This window comes from Ornithorhynchus anatinus, chromosome X3 (assembly GCF_004115215.2).
Source record: "Ornithorhynchus anatinus isolate Pmale09 chromosome X3, mOrnAna1.pri.v4, whole genome shotgun sequence".
NCBI lineage: Eukaryota > Metazoa > Chordata > Mammalia > Monotremata > Ornithorhynchidae > Ornithorhynchus > Ornithorhynchus anatinus.
Window position 1 is genome coordinate 19,953,738 of NC_041751.1, and position 20,240 is coordinate 19,973,977.

General features: G+C 47.3%; 1 protein-coding gene across 3 annotated transcripts in view; it reads right to left on the reverse strand.

The window, feature by feature from the left end:
- The window catches only part of ECI2 (enoyl-CoA delta isomerase 2), a 33,003-nt gene that overhangs the window by 2,169 nt on the left and 10,594 nt on the right, over positions 1-20,240 (reverse strand). For all 3 annotated transcript variants that reach the window (XM_029053707.2, XM_029053705.2, XM_029053706.2), the window contains exons 3-9: positions 17,632-17,730; positions 12,757-12,942; positions 10,679-10,748; positions 8,876-8,978; positions 6,532-6,652; positions 2,396-2,485; positions 1,403-1,546 (exon numbers count right to left, since the gene is read on the reverse strand). In XM_029053707.2, coding sequence (XP_028909540.1) covers positions 1,403-1,546; positions 2,396-2,485; positions 6,532-6,652; positions 8,876-8,978; positions 10,679-10,748; positions 12,757-12,942; positions 17,632-17,730 — 813 coding nt within the window. The remainder of the gene's footprint in view (positions 1-1,402; positions 1,547-2,395; positions 2,486-6,531; positions 6,653-8,875; positions 8,979-10,678; positions 10,749-12,756; positions 12,943-17,631; positions 17,731-20,240) is intronic.

A 20,240-nucleotide genomic window follows, 5' to 3' on the forward strand; every position in this document is an offset into this window, starting at 1 on the left:
ACAGTGCCTGGCACACAGTAAGTGCTTAACAAATACCAGTTGTTATTATTTCTATTACTCTCCCAATGCCTTATACAGTGCTCTTCACCTAGTAAGCAATCAATAAATATCACTGATTGACTGACTGACTTTCTAAGCAGGTCCCACCTCACACTAGAATGCACAGCCCATGCAGAATTAGAGTGAAGGTCAAGCACAATATAAAACTGTCCTTTAGGGCTGTTACAATCAGGGTGGATACAAAAAGGAAAGCGGGATTTAAGAGCTGATATCAGGGTTTATGCCGTTACTTTCCCCACCTTCCTCTCAGATGAGATATGCCAACTGCAGATCCTCTACCCCGTTCTTCTATATTCACTCAAGGTTTTCCTTGAGAAGCAGGTTTTCCAAGAGAAGCAGTGGCTCAGTGGAAAGAGAACGGGCTTGGGAGTCAGAGGTCGTGAGTTCGAATCCCAGCTCTGCCACTTGTCAGCTGTGTGACTATGGGCAAGTCACTTCACTTCTCTGTGCCTCAGTTACCTCATCTGTAAAATGGGGATTAAGACTGTGAACCTCACGTGGGACAACCTGATTACCCTGTATCTACCCCAGTGCTTAGAACAGTGCTCTGCACATAGTAAGCGCTTAACAAATACCAACATTATTATTATTATTATTTTCCTTACCTGAGAATCGATGAGGGAAGAATGGGTATACTCTAAGGTCATTTTCAAATGCACACAAAGTATAAGTAGTAGTAAGTGCTTAACAAATACCAACATTATTATTATTATTTTGGGAGTAACCTGTTCCCTAGTTCTGAACGGTCCTTGAGAGCAGATATCTTGATTCTCATAGGCAATTCAAGCCTGGAACCCTTAGTTCCATCTATTATTATGGTATTTGTTAAGCACTTACTATGTGATAAGCACCGTTCTAAGCACTGGGATAGATACAAGTTAATCAGGTCATACACAGTCCCTGGCCCCCATAAGGCTCCTAGTCTAACACTTAAGGGTTTCACATCAACCTAAACCCTACTTACTTCCTTAAGCTCACTTCTTCCTTCTTAGGGTAGTGCTCAGTACAGTTCCCTGCATACATGTACACAGTAAGCACTTTGGTTTTTTTTTAAACAGTTTTAGTGCTTACTATGTGCCCGACACTTTAGTAAGTGCTGGAGTAGATACAAGCCAATCAGGTTGGACACAGTCCACGTCCCACATGGGGCTCACAATCTTAATCCCATTTCACAGATGAGGTGACTGAGGCACAGAGAAGTACTTCTTACTCCCAGCCTCGTGCTCTCTCCGCTAGGCCACGCTGCTTCTCTAATAAATACTATTAAATAAATACCTTAATAAATACCATTACTAGTACATTTTCTTCACTGACCCTTACAAGCCAAACCAGGAATACTCACGTTTCTGGGGAGGCTGGCGAAGGCCTTCAGTCTGGCCCAGACCTCTTCCTTAAACGTGCTGTCGGGAAATACTTCCGTTACAAGTCCGTTAGCCCACGCTTCCTGGGCAGTCAACTTCTTGCCGAAAATCAGCATTTCTTTTGCCTGAACCAAAAAGCAAGAATGAGTCGTCGGCTCGATGAAATGCAAAGCTTCGTTATGCCGCGGGGTTGGACGACCCAAGAAGGAATTTAGACGTGACGATGATGGCATTTGTTAAACACTTTGTGTCAAGTGCTGTTCTAAGCGCTGGGGTAGCTACAAGGTAATCGGGTTGGACACACTGGGTTCCCAGTCTTAATCCCCATTTTAGATGAGGTAACTGAGGCCCAGAGAAGTGAACTAACTTGCCTGAGGTCACACAGCAGACAAGTGGCAGAGCCGGGATTAGAACTCCCAGGCCCGTGCTCTTTCCACTACGCCACGATGCTCCTCAGCCTGGCCTAGCGGCCCACAGGGTGAGACCCTCCCCGCCCCCTCCCCGCAACTGGGGAGGGGCATCAGCGACCACCTCACTAGGCTCCGTGTGTTGCTTTCCTGAGGAAGTGGGTCGGTGAGCTCACCCCTGGCTAACCGGAAAAGCAATGGAGCTGGCCAGGGTGGACTGCTGGGCTCCTGGAGAATCCAGCTGGAGGCCTGGAACAAGTAGGAAGCCACGGCTTTGAAAGGGAGAGCCCTTCTTTTGACAAGTGGGGCTACCAAGCAGAATCCCGGGAGCCCACACTGGAAACCAAGGGCTTGGGACGGGGGTGGGGAGCTCGGAAGAGTTTCTCAAGCCGCGTCCTGGAGACCTGAGAATATCTACCCCAGGAGGTCTGGAGCTCTGGAATGGAAATCGCCAATTCCCTGGATCTCCCTGCCACTTCGCCCGGCATACTGACCGCGGGCAAGAGTTCTTTTGGGATGGGTGGGTGTTTCTTGATGTTTGATTTCTCCATAGGCCGTAACACCTACCTTGGCTGAGCCCATGATCTTAGGAAAGGTGTAGGAAGAGCATCCTTCTGGACTCTGGCCCAGGGCACTAAATGGGGTGTGAAATGTGGCCTGCCAAAACAAAACCACATCATTCTAAGAAATGAATAGGGATTTTGAAAATTTGGTTTCAAATACCAGGTGCTTCTTGGTCATGTCCATCCCCAGCTACCCCCTCTCAGAACTGAAGGATACAGTTATTTCAGCTAACAGTCCACTCATTTATGAATCTTTCCAGACCCTTGCTCTTAGGAATCTTTCCCCTCTTGCTCCCGGGATTTCTGAAATAATTGAGCCTGCCTGCTGCAACCCCTCTCTCATTAGATGGTAAATTCCTTAAGGGCAGGGACCGTGGTTTTTTTTTTTTTATTTATATCGTATTCTCCCAAGTTGTGCACATGGGAGTTTAATAGATATTCTTGACAGAGAAGCATATTCTTGGAAATCACTGGATTTCTTCAGCCCCTCCCTAAATTGTACTTCAAAAAAAATTCTTACATTTCAATTTCTACTACACCAGATTTCTCCAAATTGTTTCTTAAAGGACTATTTTTAAATAATAATGATGGTATTTGTTAAGTGCTTATTATGTTCCAAGCACTGTTCTAAGTGCTGTTTTCCATTAGAATTTAGTCCACAAAAGTCAAAAAATAATTTACAAACTATCTCTCGTTTGTGCTGCATATAAAAATCTTAGGTCAAAAAGTGCTTGAAATGCAGGTAGGCTGGTGCTTCTGAGGATAAAAATGAAAATTCACTTTCAGTGACATACAACAACTCTAACTGGATGGTTTCTTTTCTGGGTCTTTTTAGAGAAGACAGTGTTCCCTTTCTGAAGGGTACAGGGAGAAGGCACTAGGAAATATACCACCTCTCCCAAGTATGTGTTCCTTGTGGGCAGGGAACGTGACACGTCGTTATTCTGTACTTCCCAAGCGCCTAGTACAGGGAACCACACCAAGCGGGTGCTCAATAAATGCTCTATTACTAGAACCTACTGGCAGGATAAGCGGAAGATCCCGTTAGTTGTTTCTAACCACAGTGGTTGGATATGAACATAACCAGAGGGCGTTTGCTGTGGGGGACAATATTTTCTTAGTGGTTGTGACCAGCCTGGCAGTTATTCTAGACTGATTATATTTGAAGCCACGGGCAGTGAGTGTTCATTGTTCCCTGAAGATTATTTTTCTACAGTTACCACATAATCGATATATTTAATCCCGTAAAATGGCCTGCCCTCTGGATGCTGCAATCCCAAGAATCTCCCTTGCCCTGCGTTCTGATGATGCACTTAGAGGCTGCCTTCTGATCAGCGGTCAAAATATGTAGATATTTTGGCAAATACCTACCTTTATTCCTAAAAGTTTGCAACATTTAAAAAAATCGAGGTTTCCTCTAAGCCCATTTTTTTACCCCCCCAAACTCCACTGAGAATCAAGTACAGGTTATTTATTGCATGCTTTACTGCATGTAGAGCACTGTACTAAGCGGTTGGGAGAGTACAATACAAAAGGGTTGGAAGCCATTGAAAAAGCCAGCTAGAGAATAAAATGAACAAAATAACTAAAACCTGGAGGGAGGCGATGTGTTGCTGAATTATACAGAACTGGAGGGGGGAAAGAAGGTGCAATTATGGGACGATTTTGCATTCCACATGCTGCAACACTATATTTTAAAATGATCTTCAAGCAATACTAAGTTTCTGGAGTTCCAACAATTAGTCTCCCCACGACTTCAAAGCCTTATTGAAGGCCCATCTCCTCCATGAGGCCTTCCCTGACTAAGCCCTCCTTTCCTCTTCTCCCACTCCCTTCTGCGTTGCCCTGACTTGCTCCCTTTATTCATCCCCCCTCCCAGCCCCACAGGACTAATGTACCTATCTGTCATTTATTTATATTAATGTCTGTCTCCCCCTCTAGACTGTACGCTCGTTGTGGGCAGGGAATGTGTCTGTTTATTGTCATATTGTATTCTCCCAAGCACTTAGCACAGTGCTTTGCACACAGTAAGTGCTCAATAAATACGACTGAATTGATTGAATTGAATCGACTGAAGTTTCTACAATTAGGCTGATTCCACATTGGAGATGTTCAGTCGGATTTTCGTCTTAATATTCCCTTTATGGGAGTATTCTTACACGACCCACAGGGAGTGTGCATAGGGAACTACTGAAATAATCTCCAATAAAGGATTGCTGCACATTAGCCATCAGGCCATTAGTCCAGAAGCTGATATATGACCCTACCTTCCCGGAGGTGTTTTATCGTTCCTAAATGACGGCGAGTCCTGAACTACTCCCATTATTTAGGACCAGTAAAGCACCTCGCAATACACTGGAGAAATAGATTACCGCAATACAGAATACATTCAGGGCCGGATCCTGAAATGGTTAGGTAGAATAAAATAGTCTCTTGGAACAAAGTGCCAACTTATAAACTAACTCTCTGAATGACACAAGGTAATCATTTAGTTCCCTGGAGGAAAGAGAAGACCCCAAGATCCGCCCTTTCCTCTCCACCCAAACGGCTACCTTACTATTACGGGCTCTCGTTATATCCCGGCTAGACTACTGTGTCAGCCTTCTCTCTGACCTCCCTTCCTCCTCTCTCGCCCCGCTCCGGTCTATTCTTCACTCTGTTGCCCGGCTCATCTTCCTGCAGAAACGATCTGGGCATGTCACTCCCCTTCTTAAACAACTCCAGTGGTTGCCTATCGACCTCCGCTCCAAACAAAAACTCCTCACTCTAGGCTTCAAGGCTCTACATCACCTTGCCCCTTCCTACCTCTCCTCCCTTCTCTCTTTCTACCGCCCACTCTGCACGCTCCGCTCCTCTGCCGCCCACCTCCTCACCGTCCCTCGGTCTCGCCTATCCCGCCGTCGACCCCTGGGTCACGTCCTCCCGCGGACCCGGAACGCCCTCCCTCCTCACCTCCGCCAAACTGATTCTCTTTCCCTCTTCAAAACCCTACTTAAAAATCACCTCCTCCAAGAGGCGTTCCCAGACTGAGCTCCTCTTCCCCCTCTACTCCCTCTGCCATCCCCCCTTTACCTCTCCGCAGCTAAAGCCTCATTTTCCCCTTTTCCCTCTACTCCTCCACCTCTCCCTTCCCATCCCCACAGCACTGTACTCGTCCGCTCAACTGTATATATTTTCGTTACCCTATTTATTTTGTTAATGAATTGTACATCGCCTTGATTCTATTTAGTTGCCATTGTTTTTACGAGATGTTCTTCCCCTTGACGCTGTTTATTGCCATTGTTCTTGTCTGTCCGTCTCCCCCGATTAGACTGTAAGCCCGTCAAACGGCAGGGACTGTCTCTATCTGTTGACGACTTGTTCATTCCAAGCGCTTAGTACAGTGCTCTGCACATAGTAAGCGCTCAATAAATACTATTGAATGAATGAATGAATGACAGACCAAACGGTCTCTTGGAGCCCTTGGTAAGCAGCAAACTCAATTGTTTTCAGGCACCACACCGCCACACGGTCCTTTCTTCGGGAAATTTGGTGAAAGTGTGCCAAAGCGATTTTCACGTAAACTGTAATTACTGTAGACTGTAAGCTCCTTGTGGACAGGGAACGTGTCTACCAACTCTGTTATATTGTACTCTCCCAAGTAATAATAATAATGTTGGTATTTAAGCACTATGTGCCAAGCACTGTTCTAAAAGTACTTAGTACAGTGCCCTGCACACAGGAAGCACTTAATAAATATGACTGATTGATAGGTCCTGCACTTATACATTATTTATTTATATTAATGTCTGTCTCCCCCTGTAGACTGTAAGTTCGTCACGGGCAGGGAACGTGTCTGCTAATTCTGTTGTACCGTACTCTCCCAAGCACTTAATACAGTGCTCTGCATATAGTAAACACTCAGTAAATACCACTGATTGATTTGTTGATCGAATCAAATGCCCTTACACCATCTGCTTAGCATACGGTCACTAACAGTTCCCTTTTCCAGACCTTTCCCTGGTTTATATCGAGAGGCCATAAAATATCTGGCACATTTCCACACAGATTCACTCTTTTGAGGTGTTCCAGTTTGGTCTACTTCGAGCCCACCATCTATGTGTCATCATTCTTCTTTCTCCTACCTGTAGTTGAACTTACCCTGTCAGTGGCATATACGATGTCAAACAGCCCCAGAAGGGTAACCGGGATTCCCACGGCTGGACCATTCACCACTGCAATCAGTGGCTTTGGGAAATCGATAAAATGGCCCACAAAATTCCTAAAGAAAGAGAGAGAAAAAAATGAATATACTATTGTATCTCAGTCCCTTTGTTACTGAGTTTACTGCTTAAAAAAAACAAACTAGCATTTGGGAGACACACAGGTGCTAAGTATGTGAGCCAATTTTCCCTCTCTCTCTCTCCCATTACCAAAAGCAGGCAGATTATCTTCCACCTCTGACATCTCATAGCACTTATCTAAATAGCTTTATACTCTGTTGCTCTCCACTACCTGCGGTTTATTTTAATGTCTGTCTCCCCCATTACACTGAAAACTTCTTGAGGGCAGGGATCACGTCTACTAACCCTATTGAGCTCTCCCAAGTGCTAAATACAATGTTCTGCACAGAGTAAGTGCTCAAACTGCTTGATTGATTGAGCTCTCCACCCCAGTATTTGCATGCTTACCAGTCTGTCCACAGTCCCCTGGAAAGGGCTTCGTGAATGCAAACTTGTTGCAAAGAACCTGGTTCTAATCCCAGCTTTGCTAGTTGCCCGCTTGGGCACACCACTTAACTTCTCAGTGCCTCCGTTTACTCTTGTATAAAATGGGGATTAAGACTGTTCTTCTCCCACTCCTTTTTGCGTTGCCCTGACTTGCTCCATTCTTTCATTCTCCGTTCCATCCCTACAGCACATATGTATATATCTGTATATATCTGTAATTTATTTACTTCATGTATGTATATTCATGTCTGTCTCCCCAACTCTAGACTGTGAGCTCGTTGTGGGCAGGGAATGCCTCTGTTTGTTATATTGTATTCTCCCAAGTGCTTAGAACAGTACTTTCCACACAGTAAGTGTTCAATAAATATGATTGATTGAATGAATGAATCTTTCCCTCTTATAGGGTGAGCCCCATGTGGGACAGGGTCTCTGATCTGATTTTAGTGTCTACGCCTCAACGTTTGGCAGCTAGTAGGCACTTAACAAATACCGCAATTATCATTATTTTTATTATGAATACTATTTTTACGAGTGAGTACCCTTTGCAAGCAAATGTCATAGCGAGGAACCCTGTCAATCAGTTCAAGGACAATTTAGTAAAATTCATGGAAACTAAGTCCAAAATGGGTTACTGGAGGGAAAAGTTGGAGATGTTGGAAGTTCCACCCCTAATCAGGTCCCACTCTGGCTTAGGGGTTATGCTTCAGTTGGATCATCCTGAGCCTTAAGCCAGAGGACCCTAGAGTGGAGTGAAGGAAGGGTTTTCTGTCCTTCGGCTCTGGAGCGGTATACCGTGCGAGCCTCCCAGCGCAAAGCTCGACGGGACTCAACCCTCATCTCGGAGGTGCCTGGCTCCGGTAATCCGGCCAACGGCTCGGCTGGTGCTCTGGTTTTGAACCTACGTCCCTCTGGTTCTTCTTCTTGATTGTTGGGCGGGGACTGGGGGGTGGTGGTTTTGTTTTGACTAAAGTCTTTTGATTGAAAAATTCGATCTCAAGTACATTTTACTTCCACTGAGCTAGGAAATGGTCATGCGTCGATCAGGATGAGCGGTAGATCAAAATTACCTGGCCCGACAGTTTAAAGGAACATCAGACCTGGCTGAGTTTAGGAACCTACACAGTTCCTTACGAGGCAACACAGCTCACAGTTTCATCAGCTTGGATGAGGATTTTCTAAATTCCATCGTCTCTGACCTTGAGGCGTGGCGATGGTCTGGCCACACCCACCACAATTTTCAAATCGCATCGGTAATGTGCCCAAAGCAATTAATAGTTCTCAAAGATAAAGTGCGGCCACCACGAATATGATAAAGATAATGAATAAAAAAAATAATGGCACTTACGTGATTATTATATGCCAAGTACTGTGCTAAACTCTGAGGTAGATTCTGTTTAATCTGATTGGACACGGTCCCTGTCTCACATAGGGCTCATGGTCTAAGGGGAAGCGGGAACAGGTATGTAATCCTTCATTTTATAGATGAGGAAACTGAGGCATGGAGAAGTTAAATGACTTGGCCATGATCACACAAGAGGCAAGTGGTGACCGGTATTAGAACCCAGGTCCTCTAACTTTCAGTCATATAATCTACCCATGCAATCTGATGCCCCAGAAGTTCAAATTATGAGGTGGAAGAAGCAAGAGTCATCCCCAAACCTCCCCACAAAATTTTACTGCCAGAGAAAATACGATACTGAACTTTTGTGCAGTTACGTAACTGGTGATTAGAAGCGAGTTCACGGGCATAAAATCAGTAAATGTCAAAGTCTTACTTGAGCAGGACAGCGCCGTCTTTAGCCTTCTGCTCAATTTTGTCCGGTGAAACGTTCATAAAATTATTCAGGTCATTCCCACTGCTGTAGTAGTCACCATTTCCTGCAACCCATGAAAACTACCTTTACCGCAAAATTATTTCAGGACCCAAAACAAAGCTGTGGCATCCATTTTATCGATTACAGTCTTTAACTCTTTGGCAGAGTGGCACAATATAAAATAAATAAAATGATCTCTAGGGGAATTCTCTATGTAGTAAAACATCGTCCCTGCAGCTTACGGGTTCCTTCTCCAAAAGAAATTTGATGCTTCATTTCCCTTTTTGTGGACTAATATCATCTGATGTAGGCAAAATATCCAATTACCTTGAATTTTGTTAAAAGTCATAAAATCAAAAAATCCTATAGCATTAAAATAGAAAGACAGTAAATATCACACACACAAAAGTCGCACAATCAATCGATCAATGGGGTGCCTGAGCATCGAGCACAGGACTAATAAGTGCTCGGAGGAGTACTGCAGGAACAAGACCCATCTATTCGGCCTTTGAGGAGTTTACAGTCCAATGGGGGAAGACGGGCAGACATGAATGATCTACAAGCAGCAGGAACAAGAGAAGAACAAGAATATAATACGGGAAGACAGGGTTTAAGGTTATACTCGTGGCCTCTGTCAAGGCCTGTTTTCCTTAACCTAGGGTTCGTCCAGAACTTAACTCCCTGGAGACCAGAGGAAATAGAAGATTGCAGAGCTGCAAAGAGCCTGGTGTTGGTGATGGAGATTTGTGCATAGTCAGGGGGGCTTAGTCAGGGAAGGCCGCCTGGAGAAAATGCACCTTCAATAAGGCTTTGAAACGGAGGAGAGTAATTGTCTGTCGGGTTTGAGGAAGGAGGGTGCTCCAGGTGGGATGTGGGCGAGGGCTTGGCGTTGAGATAGGGGAGATCGAGGCACAGTGAGAAGGTTAGCATTAGAAGAGCAAAGTGTGTGGGCTAGGTTGTAGGAAGAGTAGCGAGGTGAGGTAGGAGGGGGCAAGGTGAAGGACTGCTTTCAAGACAATGGTGAGGAGTTTTTGTTTGATGTGGAGGTGGATGGGCAGCCACTGGAGTTTTTTGAGGAGTGGGGTGACACGTACTGAACATTTTTGTAGAAAAATGATCTGGGCAGCAGAGTGAAGTATGGACTGGAGTGGGGAGAGGCAGGAGGCTAGGCGGTCATCAAGGAGGCTGACCTCAACTTCTTTCGGCCCAGCCGGTCACGTTCTCGCAAGGGGCACGGAGGGCAACAAGCAAAGAAGCAGGCAGGGGTGTCATGAGCGTGCTGCAAAATGTCCAGGTCCAACTGGGGATTAGAACTCAGGTGACCCAATCCCCAGAGCAGTACCTTTCCACTGTGCCAAAAGCAGGGCCGGAAGAGATTCTAGATTTCACTTTTCTATGTTTACATAGGTACGGCACAACTGGAGTTACCTAACTCACACTGAGCCAAGATTTTTGCCGTAATGTCTACCGAATCCCTCAGAGTCAATACCTTTTCACCTCACACAGAGCCCCCTCTCTGAACCGGGCAGTCCCTGTAGGGTGGTGGTGGTGGTGGAATCTGCTGAAAAGGAAGATCCGAGTTGACAATTTACAAATCAGATGTGCCGATTGGCAGATGGGTGATCTCTTAGAGAGGAAACGGTCTGACTGCATCTGCCCACCAGTGGGAAGCAGGAAAGGCCTATCAGCAAGTAACAGTTCAAATTATTCTCACGGCTCATTTAAAATTCACGATTAAGGACCTCCACAGAATACAGGGTCTACCTGTTAAAACAGCAATGGCCGAGTCATCCTTGCCTGCAGCTTCAAGGGCTAATATTAGTTCTTCATACATCTGAATGAGAGGGTAAATAGAAAATATAAATTTACAGCCTCTACCCCTCCACATACCCCTCTTCCCATTCTCCTCTTCCTCACTTATTTTGTGTCTGTCTCTCCCCCCTGAATGCAAGCTCTTTGAGGGCCGGGACCGTGTCTTCTAACTCAAGCGCCTAGTATAGTGTTCCGCACACAACGGACACTCAGTAAGAACTACTGAGAAACAGACTCATGTTCTAAGAGAAACAATGGGAAACATCATTGAGAATCACACTCCTAATGATGAACACTTTCAAGAAACATTTATTCGGTGATTAACGTCACGTGGCCCTGGGCCAGACCCGAGAGGGAAGCTATCTATAAGGGTGCTGAATGGGCAACTTTCGAAACTAATATGTCAGTTTTAACAAACTAGATAAAGGAGTAGGCTCATTTTGTGAAGTGTTTTTGGAGTCGATCTAGGTTTAAGGGAGACCACGACCAAATCACATAGAGAATCTAAAGTCAAAGCACTCAAAGCACATTTGTTTTTTGTGTCTTCCCCAGGGCATTCCAAATATCCCCTTCGCTTGTGCCCCTGACTGCTGAAATGAAGGTCGTGAGCCCAATGGGCTGGAGCCCTAAACTGATGTTAGGGTCCATAAACCCCCAAGCACTGAGCTGACATCCAATAACTGCTAAAAGCCATTTGGGGTTTGCTCTCATGATATGAGATTTGAGAGACTAAGGCAGCATTCGAGAAACAGCCCAGCTCAACCCAAGCCAGGCACAACCTCTTGGAACTCCCCAAAATGGCTATCATCGATACCCCTCCCCCACAGAGCATACGGACATATACTCTACCGTAGCCTCTATCTGTAATTGATTTTAATAATGTCGGTCTCCCCCTGTAGACTGTAAACTCCATGGGGGCAGAGATCAGCATGGGCCTGGGGGTCAGAAGGTCATGGGTTCTAATCCCGGCTCCGCTACTTGTCTGCTGTGTCACCTTAGGCAAGTCACTTAACTTCTCTGGTGCCTCAGTTACCTCATCCGTAAAATGGGGATTGAGATTGTGAGCCCCACCTGGGACAGGGACTGTGTCCAACCCGATTTGCTTGTATCCATCCCAGTTTTGAGTACAGTGCCTGGCATATAGTAAGCCCTTAGCAAATACCATAATTATTCTAATTATTATTATTACCAACTCAATAGCACTGTACTCTTCCAAACACTTAGTAAAGTGCTCTCCCCTCAGACTATAAGCTCATTGTGGGCATGGAACGTGTCTATCAACTCTGTTATATCATACTGTCCCAAGTGCTTAGCACATTGCTCTGCACACAGTAAGTGTTCAATAAATACCATCGACTGATTGATTCTGCACCCAGTAAGTGCTCAATAAATACCACTGATCGATTCATCGACTATCCCTGGGATGGAAGACAGCCCTCTGCCCCTTGGAATGTTCTAGAGAAGTGATCTGAAAGAGCTAATGCATTTCCCCAGCATTTCTGTCGGACCTGACCAGGCTCAAATGGGAGCCCCTGACTGTAAGACTGCTCATACGCTCCAGCTTTTCTGGTGATGGGGAAGTGAAAGGCATTCTCAGGGTGGGAACCAAGTGATTCTTGAGGCTGGGTCAAAGGCTACTGACTGTGTGGCGCCTTCTTAGCACTTGGTCTAGATTCCAGGAACTTCCATAAGGCCACTTTCCTTCTGGCCCCCACCAACAATAATCCAGAGTCCCTGGAGGTCTGGAGTCATCTTATTTTGCGAAGGAAGAAACGCTGTCTGAAACTCTATGACCCGTTTAGATCAGGCAGGCTCTGTGCACTGAACCAAAATTGCACCTCCACAACTGTTACCAGGTTTGGTCGGTTACCACCGGGTACCAAGGAGACGCTTCCCTCCAGAAACGGCACTTTCCATAGTGGGAACAAAGCGACGTCTTATAAGGCCATAGCATCTGGCTATTTGAAGATGGTGAAGAACTTGCTTGGTGGAAGAAAGACCACCTTTCCAGTCAGACATCACCTGCTTACCTGAGTGCTGATAGCGTTTTTCCTCTCAGGGCGGTTTAAAATGATCTTGGTGATATTGTTTTCGGTGGTGACCCTTAAGGTCTCATACTGCTGATGTTCACCTCCGGATGGTTGCTTCGCCTGCTGCGGGGACTCTGAAGACACCAGACTGGATACTAAATCGACATAATTTTGCCTGGCATTCTCCTGAAGAGAGGAAGACCAAAGAATCAATCAAGCAAGCATATTTACTGAGTGCTTACTGTGCGCATGGCACTGTACCAAGCACTGGGAAAAGTATAATATAGCAGAGTCGGTAGACGTGTTCACTGCCCACAGCGAGCTTATAGTCTAGAGGGAGAAACAGACATGAATTAAGGATTACGGTGAATCCCTAATAAGTGAACTAGGGATACATATATAAGTGTTACGGGGTTGAGGGAGGGGTGAATAAAGGGTGCAAATCCAAGGGTGAAGCAGAAAGGAGTGGGAGAAGAGGAAATGAGGGTTGAGTCGAAGAAGGCCTCTTGGAGGAGATATGCTTTTAATAAGGCTTTGAAGATGGATGGGGTGAATGCCTGTCAGAGATGAAGAGGGAGGGGGTTCCAGATCCGAGGCAGGATGTGGGAGAGGGGTTGGTGGCGAGATAGACACGATCGAGGTACAGTGAGTAGGTTGGCATTAGAGGAGCGAAATGTGCGGGCTGGATTGTAGTCGGAAGAGCGGTGAGGTAAAGGTGGGAGAGGGAAGGTGGCTGAGTGTTTTAAAGCTGACGGAAAGGAGTTTCTGTTTGATGAGGAGGAGGATGGGCAACCACTGGAGGTTCTTGAGGAGGAGGGAAACATGAACTGAAAGGTTCTGTAGAAAAATGAGCTGGGCAGCAGAGTGAAGAATGGACTGGAGTGGGGAGAGACAGGAGGCAGGGAGGTCAGCAAAGAGGTTGATGCGGTAATCCGGGAGGAATAGGATAGGTCCCTGGATTAATGTGGTTGGAGAGAAAAGGGGATTTAAGCCATGCTGTGAAGGTTGAATTGACAGGATTTGGTGAAAGATTGAATGTTGGGGTTGAATGGGAAGCAGCACGGCCTAGTGGATAGAGCAGGGGGCAGGGAGTCAGAAGGACCTGGGTTCTAATCCCGGCTCCGCCACATGTCCGCTGTGCGGCCTTGGGCAAATCTCATAGCTTCTCTGTGCCTCATCACCTCACCTGTAAAATGGGGATTAAGACTGTGAGCCCCATGTAGGACACGAACTGTGTCCAAACTGATTAGCTTGTATCTAACCCAGTGCTTAGTACAGTAACTGGCACCTAGTAAGTGCTTAACAAATACGATAATTATTATTATTCTTGAGTCAAGCCTCGTCCAGAGGTTACAGCGGGAAGCTCCATCACCGATTTTCCTGTACATCTTCCCGGCGGCGATTTTAGCCACATCGGAGGGGGCAATCCCTCCTTCAGAGTATTAGGGAACCGCTCAATACATCGTCACTGCAAGACACTACGGTCGCTGCTCCAGTTGCTTCTTGCCAGCTGATCAATCTCCCCCGGATACTCTCTGCCCTCGTCCGGCTCCTCTTTCTCAACTCTCCCACCCACCCCGCAGCATTCCTACCCTTTAAGCCTCCTTCCATTCTGTCGTAAGCACGGAAACCTCGGCCCCTTCCTAGCGTGGCTGAGAAGGTTCAACAGGTGGCGGGGACAGAGGAGAGGATTTGTAGAATGAGAACATGTCAGAATCACTGGTTTAAGGGCAAGACGACCTGGTTTCTGGGAACTTGGGCCATTTCCTCCCCCTTTAATACCTATCTCCAATTTCTTCACGGAAACATTATAGGGATTAATCACTAAACAATGTCCTCAATGTACTTAGTGTTCCTTGAATACTGATACGGGAGAGAGGGCCTGTTTGCCCCATCATTGTACCAGCGTACGAGGTGATAGATTTTAAAAGGTAACTGCAACAGGCAGAAGCCAACGCAGGTAATTTGAAGCTCCAGCCTGCCACACAGCAACAAAGCACAAATTCACTCAACTGCTAATTTACTTTTCCCCAGTACAATGAAACCTCACGTAATGCAGTAGCTACGTTCATTCATGGAAGACACCGTGAATCATGAAGTTGCTTCTGCGGAACTCATGCGTGAAAGAGAGGTAGGGGTTCAAATTCTCGAGGTCTCAAACTTTTCACAGAGATTTCTAAACCTCTATGGAAGCAGCGTGGCCTAGAGGAAAGACCATGAGCCTGGGAGTCGGAGGGCCTGGGTTCTAATCCCAGCTCCGCCATTACTCTGCTGTGTGACCTTGGGCAGGTCGCTTAATTCTCTGTGCCTCACTTCCCTAATCTGCAAAATGGGGATTCAATACCTGTTCTTCCTCCTACTTAAACTGTGAGCCTCAGTGGGAGCTGATTACTTTATATCTACCCCAGTGCTTAGTACAGTGCTTGGCACATAGTAAGATCTTAAATCCCACAATTTTTGTTATTATTATTAATACAAATGGGTTGACATGTGTTTAAGCCCAGAATTAACAGGCATGTGGGAAAGGAGAATTTGTTTCCAATCAATCAAGGGTATTTATTGAACATTTACTGTGCGGCACAGCCACGCTATACTAAGCAGTGTTGAGAAGCAGCATGGCCTAGAGGATAGAGCAAGGGCCTGGGAGTCAGAAGGTCATGGGTTCTAATCCCAGATCCTCCACGACTCTGCTGTGTGACTTTGGGCAAGTCACTTAACCTCTCTGTGCCTCGGTTCCCTCATCTGTAAAATGGGGATTAAGACTGTGAGCTCTATGTGGGGCATGGACTTTGTCCACCCCGATTATCTTGTATCTACCCCAGCGCATGGAACAGTGACTGGCACATAGTAAGTACTTAACCAATACCATCGTTATTATTAGTATTATTACTAAGCACTTGGAACCCACCTTCAACCCTGGCTTCTCTCATTCCATGAGTTCTGCTCACCTTTAACCTCTCACTCCATTACTCCTACCACCCCCCCCCAGCTTCTCCCAGGGATGTCACTGTCGGGAAGATCAGAAGGCAGAGCTACTCGGGAGACTTGCAGCCAAAGGCTTGACAGGCTCCCCCAATCCCGCTCTCCAGTTGCCTGGGGCTGGAAGAACCGCTCCAGTGGCAAAGATCGGCAGATCAACAGGCCGACTCCTAGGAGCCAAACCAGCAGCATGACAAGCCCGGCAAACTGGCATTTAGATTTCCCCAAAAGCAGAGGTTGGGAGTTTTATAGCTTGAGAGCCATATCTCACTGGTCATATGCTACCAGACCAATCAATGGTATTTACTGCATGCTTTCTGTGTACAGAGCACTGGATCAAGGGTGGTTCTCCACTCTCTACGTGGAGAAGGAGCGTGGCACAGAGCTGGGAAAAAAGAGCACAGGGCTGGGAGTCAGGAGACTTGAGTTCTCTTTCCGGCTCTGCCACTTTGCTTGCTGTGTGACCTTGGGTAAGTCCCTTAACTTTCCTGGGCCTCAGTTCTCTCATCTGCAAAATGGGGATTCAATTCTTCTTCTCCATCCCCCTTAGGCTGGGACCCTTATGTGAGATAGTGGCTGTGTCTGATGTGATTGTATTGTATCTAGCACAGCCCTTAGCACAGGGCTTGGCATATAGTAAGTGCTTAACAAATATCTCTGTTATTATTATTTCTCTGTGGGTGGACACAGCTCCATGTGGGCAATGCTGGGGTAGATACAAGCTAATAAGGTTGGATGCAGTCCCTGTGCCACATAGGGCTCACAGTCTCAATCCTCATTTTACAGATGAGGAAACTGAGGCACAGAGAAGTTAAGAGACTTACCCATGGTCACACAGCAGACATGTAGCAGAGCTGGGATTAGAACCCATTCATTCATTCGATTGTATTTATTGAGTGCTTACTGTGTGCAAAGCACTGTACAAAGTGCTTGGGAGAGTACGATCTAACAATGAACAGAAACACTCCCCGCCCACAATGAGCTCACCGTCTAGAGGGGGAGACAGATATTAATGTAAACATATAAATTATGGATATGAGCACATGTGCTCTGGGGCTCGGAGGGGGGATGAATAAAGGGAGCGAGTCAGGGCAACGCAGAAGGGAGTGGGAGAAGGGGAAAGGAGGGCTCAGTCAGGGAAGGCCTCTTGGAGGAGGTGTGCCTTCAGTAAGGCTTTGAAAGGAGGGGAGAGTAATTGTCTATCGGATATGAGGAGGGAGGGCATTCCAGGCCAGAGGCAGGATGTAGGCAAGGGGTGGGTGGTGAGATAGACGAGATCGAGGTACAGTGAGAGAGTTAGCGTTAGAGGAGTGAAGTGTGTGGGCTGGGTTGGATTAGGAGAGTAGCGAGGTGAGGTAGAGATGATAATAATAGCAAGGTGATTAAGAACTTTAAAGCCAATGGTGAGGAGTTAACAGTTAATCTGGTCTTCCTCTTCCCAGGGCCGTGCTCTATCCACTAGGCCATGCTGCTTTCTGGGCAAGAAGTAGCTTGTTCACCAACCCTGCCCCTTTGAGCCAGAAGTGGGCCGAGGGAGGAGTCAAGATGGCGGCTCCACTCCTCGGCCTCTATGGGCTGGATGGGGGTCTCCGCCATCTCCACTCAATGGTAGGGCAAGCTGGAGCTTCTCTTGGTTCTCCCACCCCCCTCCGCCCCCTGGACCCCGATGACCGTGTGTCGCAGTGGTGGCACAACAGCAGAGAGGAAGCACTGCACTCCCTCCCGCTTCAGGGACCCCCATAGCTAACTGGCGAGGAGACAGGTAGGAGCCAGCCAAGGAGACTGAAGGGAAGTGGTCAGTTAGCAAGGAGAGCTACAACAGAATCCTCACCTATTAACTTCTTGAGCTTAAAATACAGCCGGGCATGACTATGAGTTCAGTAAAGTTATATTCACCTTGGGCAAGCTGCCAAGAGCACGCCAAGCATCCCATTTGGCCTTGTTGACAAAGTCGAGCATTCCTGGCTTTGGGGTATTGCAGGACCCTTCGGTAGCCTGTAAGAAGCCCAAGGCAGTTAGTTACCTGTGACCGTCAATTCAGATACGTGCAAAGAACGAGGATGAATTCAATCAACATTCTTCCTCTCTCCTCCCTACCCCCACATCCTCGCTCTCGCCCTTGGCCGCCTCTCAAAGTCTACCCCCTCCCCCACCGGTGCCTCTGATCCCGTCCCTCCGTATGTTCTGAAAACATTTGTTCCCTCTCTTGACTGCACTTGGCCCTCGTGACCAGCTGCTCACTCTCTCGTGGCTCTTCGCCCCCTGCCTTCAAACACACTCACGGCTCCCATTTCTTAAAAAAAAAGAAACAAAAAACCTCAATCCCACTGCACCTTCCAGCTATCGCTCAATTTCCCCTGTCCCTCTGCCACCCAAACTCCTGGAATGGGTTGTATACCTCCACTGCTCCCACTTCCTCTCCTCCATCTCTCTTCTGGACCCTCTGTGACCTGGTTTCAGCCCTTTTCACTCCCCTCTGACCGCTCTCCCTAAGGTCACCAAGGACCTACTCCCCGTACCTCGATCTCGTCCATCGCGCCACCGACCTCTTGTCCATGACCTGCCTCTGGCCTGGAATGCCCTCCCTCCTCACCTCCTACAGCTTTCTAGGCTGTGAGCCCGTTGTGGGCAGGGATTGTCTCTCTTTGTTGCTGAACTGTACCTTCCAAGCGCTTAGTACAGTGCTCTGAACACAGTAAGCACTCAGTAAATGGGACTGAATGAATCCCCCACCTTCCAAAGCTTATTAAAAGCACTTCTCCTCCAAGAAGCCTTCCCCGACTAAACTCTCATTTCCTCTTCTCCCACTCATTCTGTGTCGTCTTTGAACTTGAATTTTCACCCTTTATTCACCCCTCCCTCAGCCCCACAGCACTTATGTACCTCTCAGTAATTTATTGAATTTATATTAATGCCTGTCTCCCTCTCTACACTGTAAACTCGCTGTGGGCGGGGAACATGCCTACCAACTCTGCTTTATACTGAACTCTTAATACAGTGCTCCACACACAGTAAGCGCTTAATAAATACAATTGATTGATTGATCTCTGCGTGGACGCTCTGGCATCACCTCAAGATCCATCTGTCCAAGGCTGAACTCCTCATCTTCCCTCCCAAATCCTCTCCTCCACCTGACTTCCCCATCCCAGCTGATAACACTACCCTCCTTCCCATTTCTGAAGCCCGCTACTGTGGCACTGCCCTCTTGTTCCACTTCCATATTCGGTTTGTTGCCAAATCCTGTGGATTTTCCCTCGAAAACATTTCCAGGATCTGCCCCTTCTCTCCATTCCAACTGCCACCGTGCTGACCCAGGCCCTCGTCAGGCCCAGCCGGACTCCTGCATCAGCCTCCCTCCAGACTGCAAGCTCGTTATGGGCGAGGAACGTGTCTACCAACTCTGTGATACTGCACTCTCCCAAGTGCTCTGTATAGTGCTCTGCATACAGTAAGCGCTCAATAAATGCCACTGATTGATTGGCCGCTGCCTCCATTCTCTCCTCTCTCCAGGTTATACTTTACTCTGCTACCCAGGTGATTTTTCTAAAATTGCTTTTGCACATTTCCCTACTCCTCCAAAACCCCTAATGACCACCCATCCCACTGAGCCCAAACTCCTGAACACTGGCTGTAAGTGCCTAGTGGATAGAGCACAGGCCTAGGAGTCAGAAGGTCATGGGTTCTAATCCCTGCTCCGCCACTGGTCTTCTGTGTGACCCTGAGCAAGTCACTTCACTTCTCAGTTCCCTCATCTGTAAAATGGGGAGAAAGACTGTGAACCCTGGGTGGGACGGGGACTGTGTCCAACCCAATTATCTTGTATCTATCCCAGCGTTTAGAACAGTGCCTGACACATAGTATTATCACACACCATCATCATTATCTGTAAGCTCCTTGTGGGCAGGGAACACGTCTGCCAACTCAGTTATATTGTACTTCCCAAGCGCTTAGTACAGTGCTCTGCACACGGTAAACGCTCAATAAATACCATTGACTGATTGGCTCTACCTATCCACTTTCTTCTCCCACAACCCCCCAGCTTGTGCTCTTTGTTCTTCTCAAGCTAACATGCCTCGTTCTTGTCCCCTGGACTGCTGCTGATCTCTGGCTCACGCCCTTTCTCCTGCCTGACACTCCCTTCCAACTCTGAATCTGACAGAACAGCTCTCCCGGGCTTTGAAGCTGCTCTGAAACCGCACCCTCTGCAGGAGCCCTTCGCTCTTAATTTGTAAAATGTCCATGCCTTCTATTCCCCGACTGCAACTTCAGCACTATCCGAGCACAGCTGTAATCACAACCTCCGGGTGGCCGGACTCTTGGATCCCGGCCCTGCCTGCTTACTTCAGGGGCCTGCTTGGTGGCTCTGCTTGACCCTCCTCCCTCACTGCCCAGCTGCGATCCCTAGCCTTCAGTGCCCGGTGTCTGTCGCCTCTGCGGCTACCCTGAAGGTCCCCGCTTGGTTCCCCCCGACCCCCCCGACTGCAGCTGAAGGAATGGACCGAACT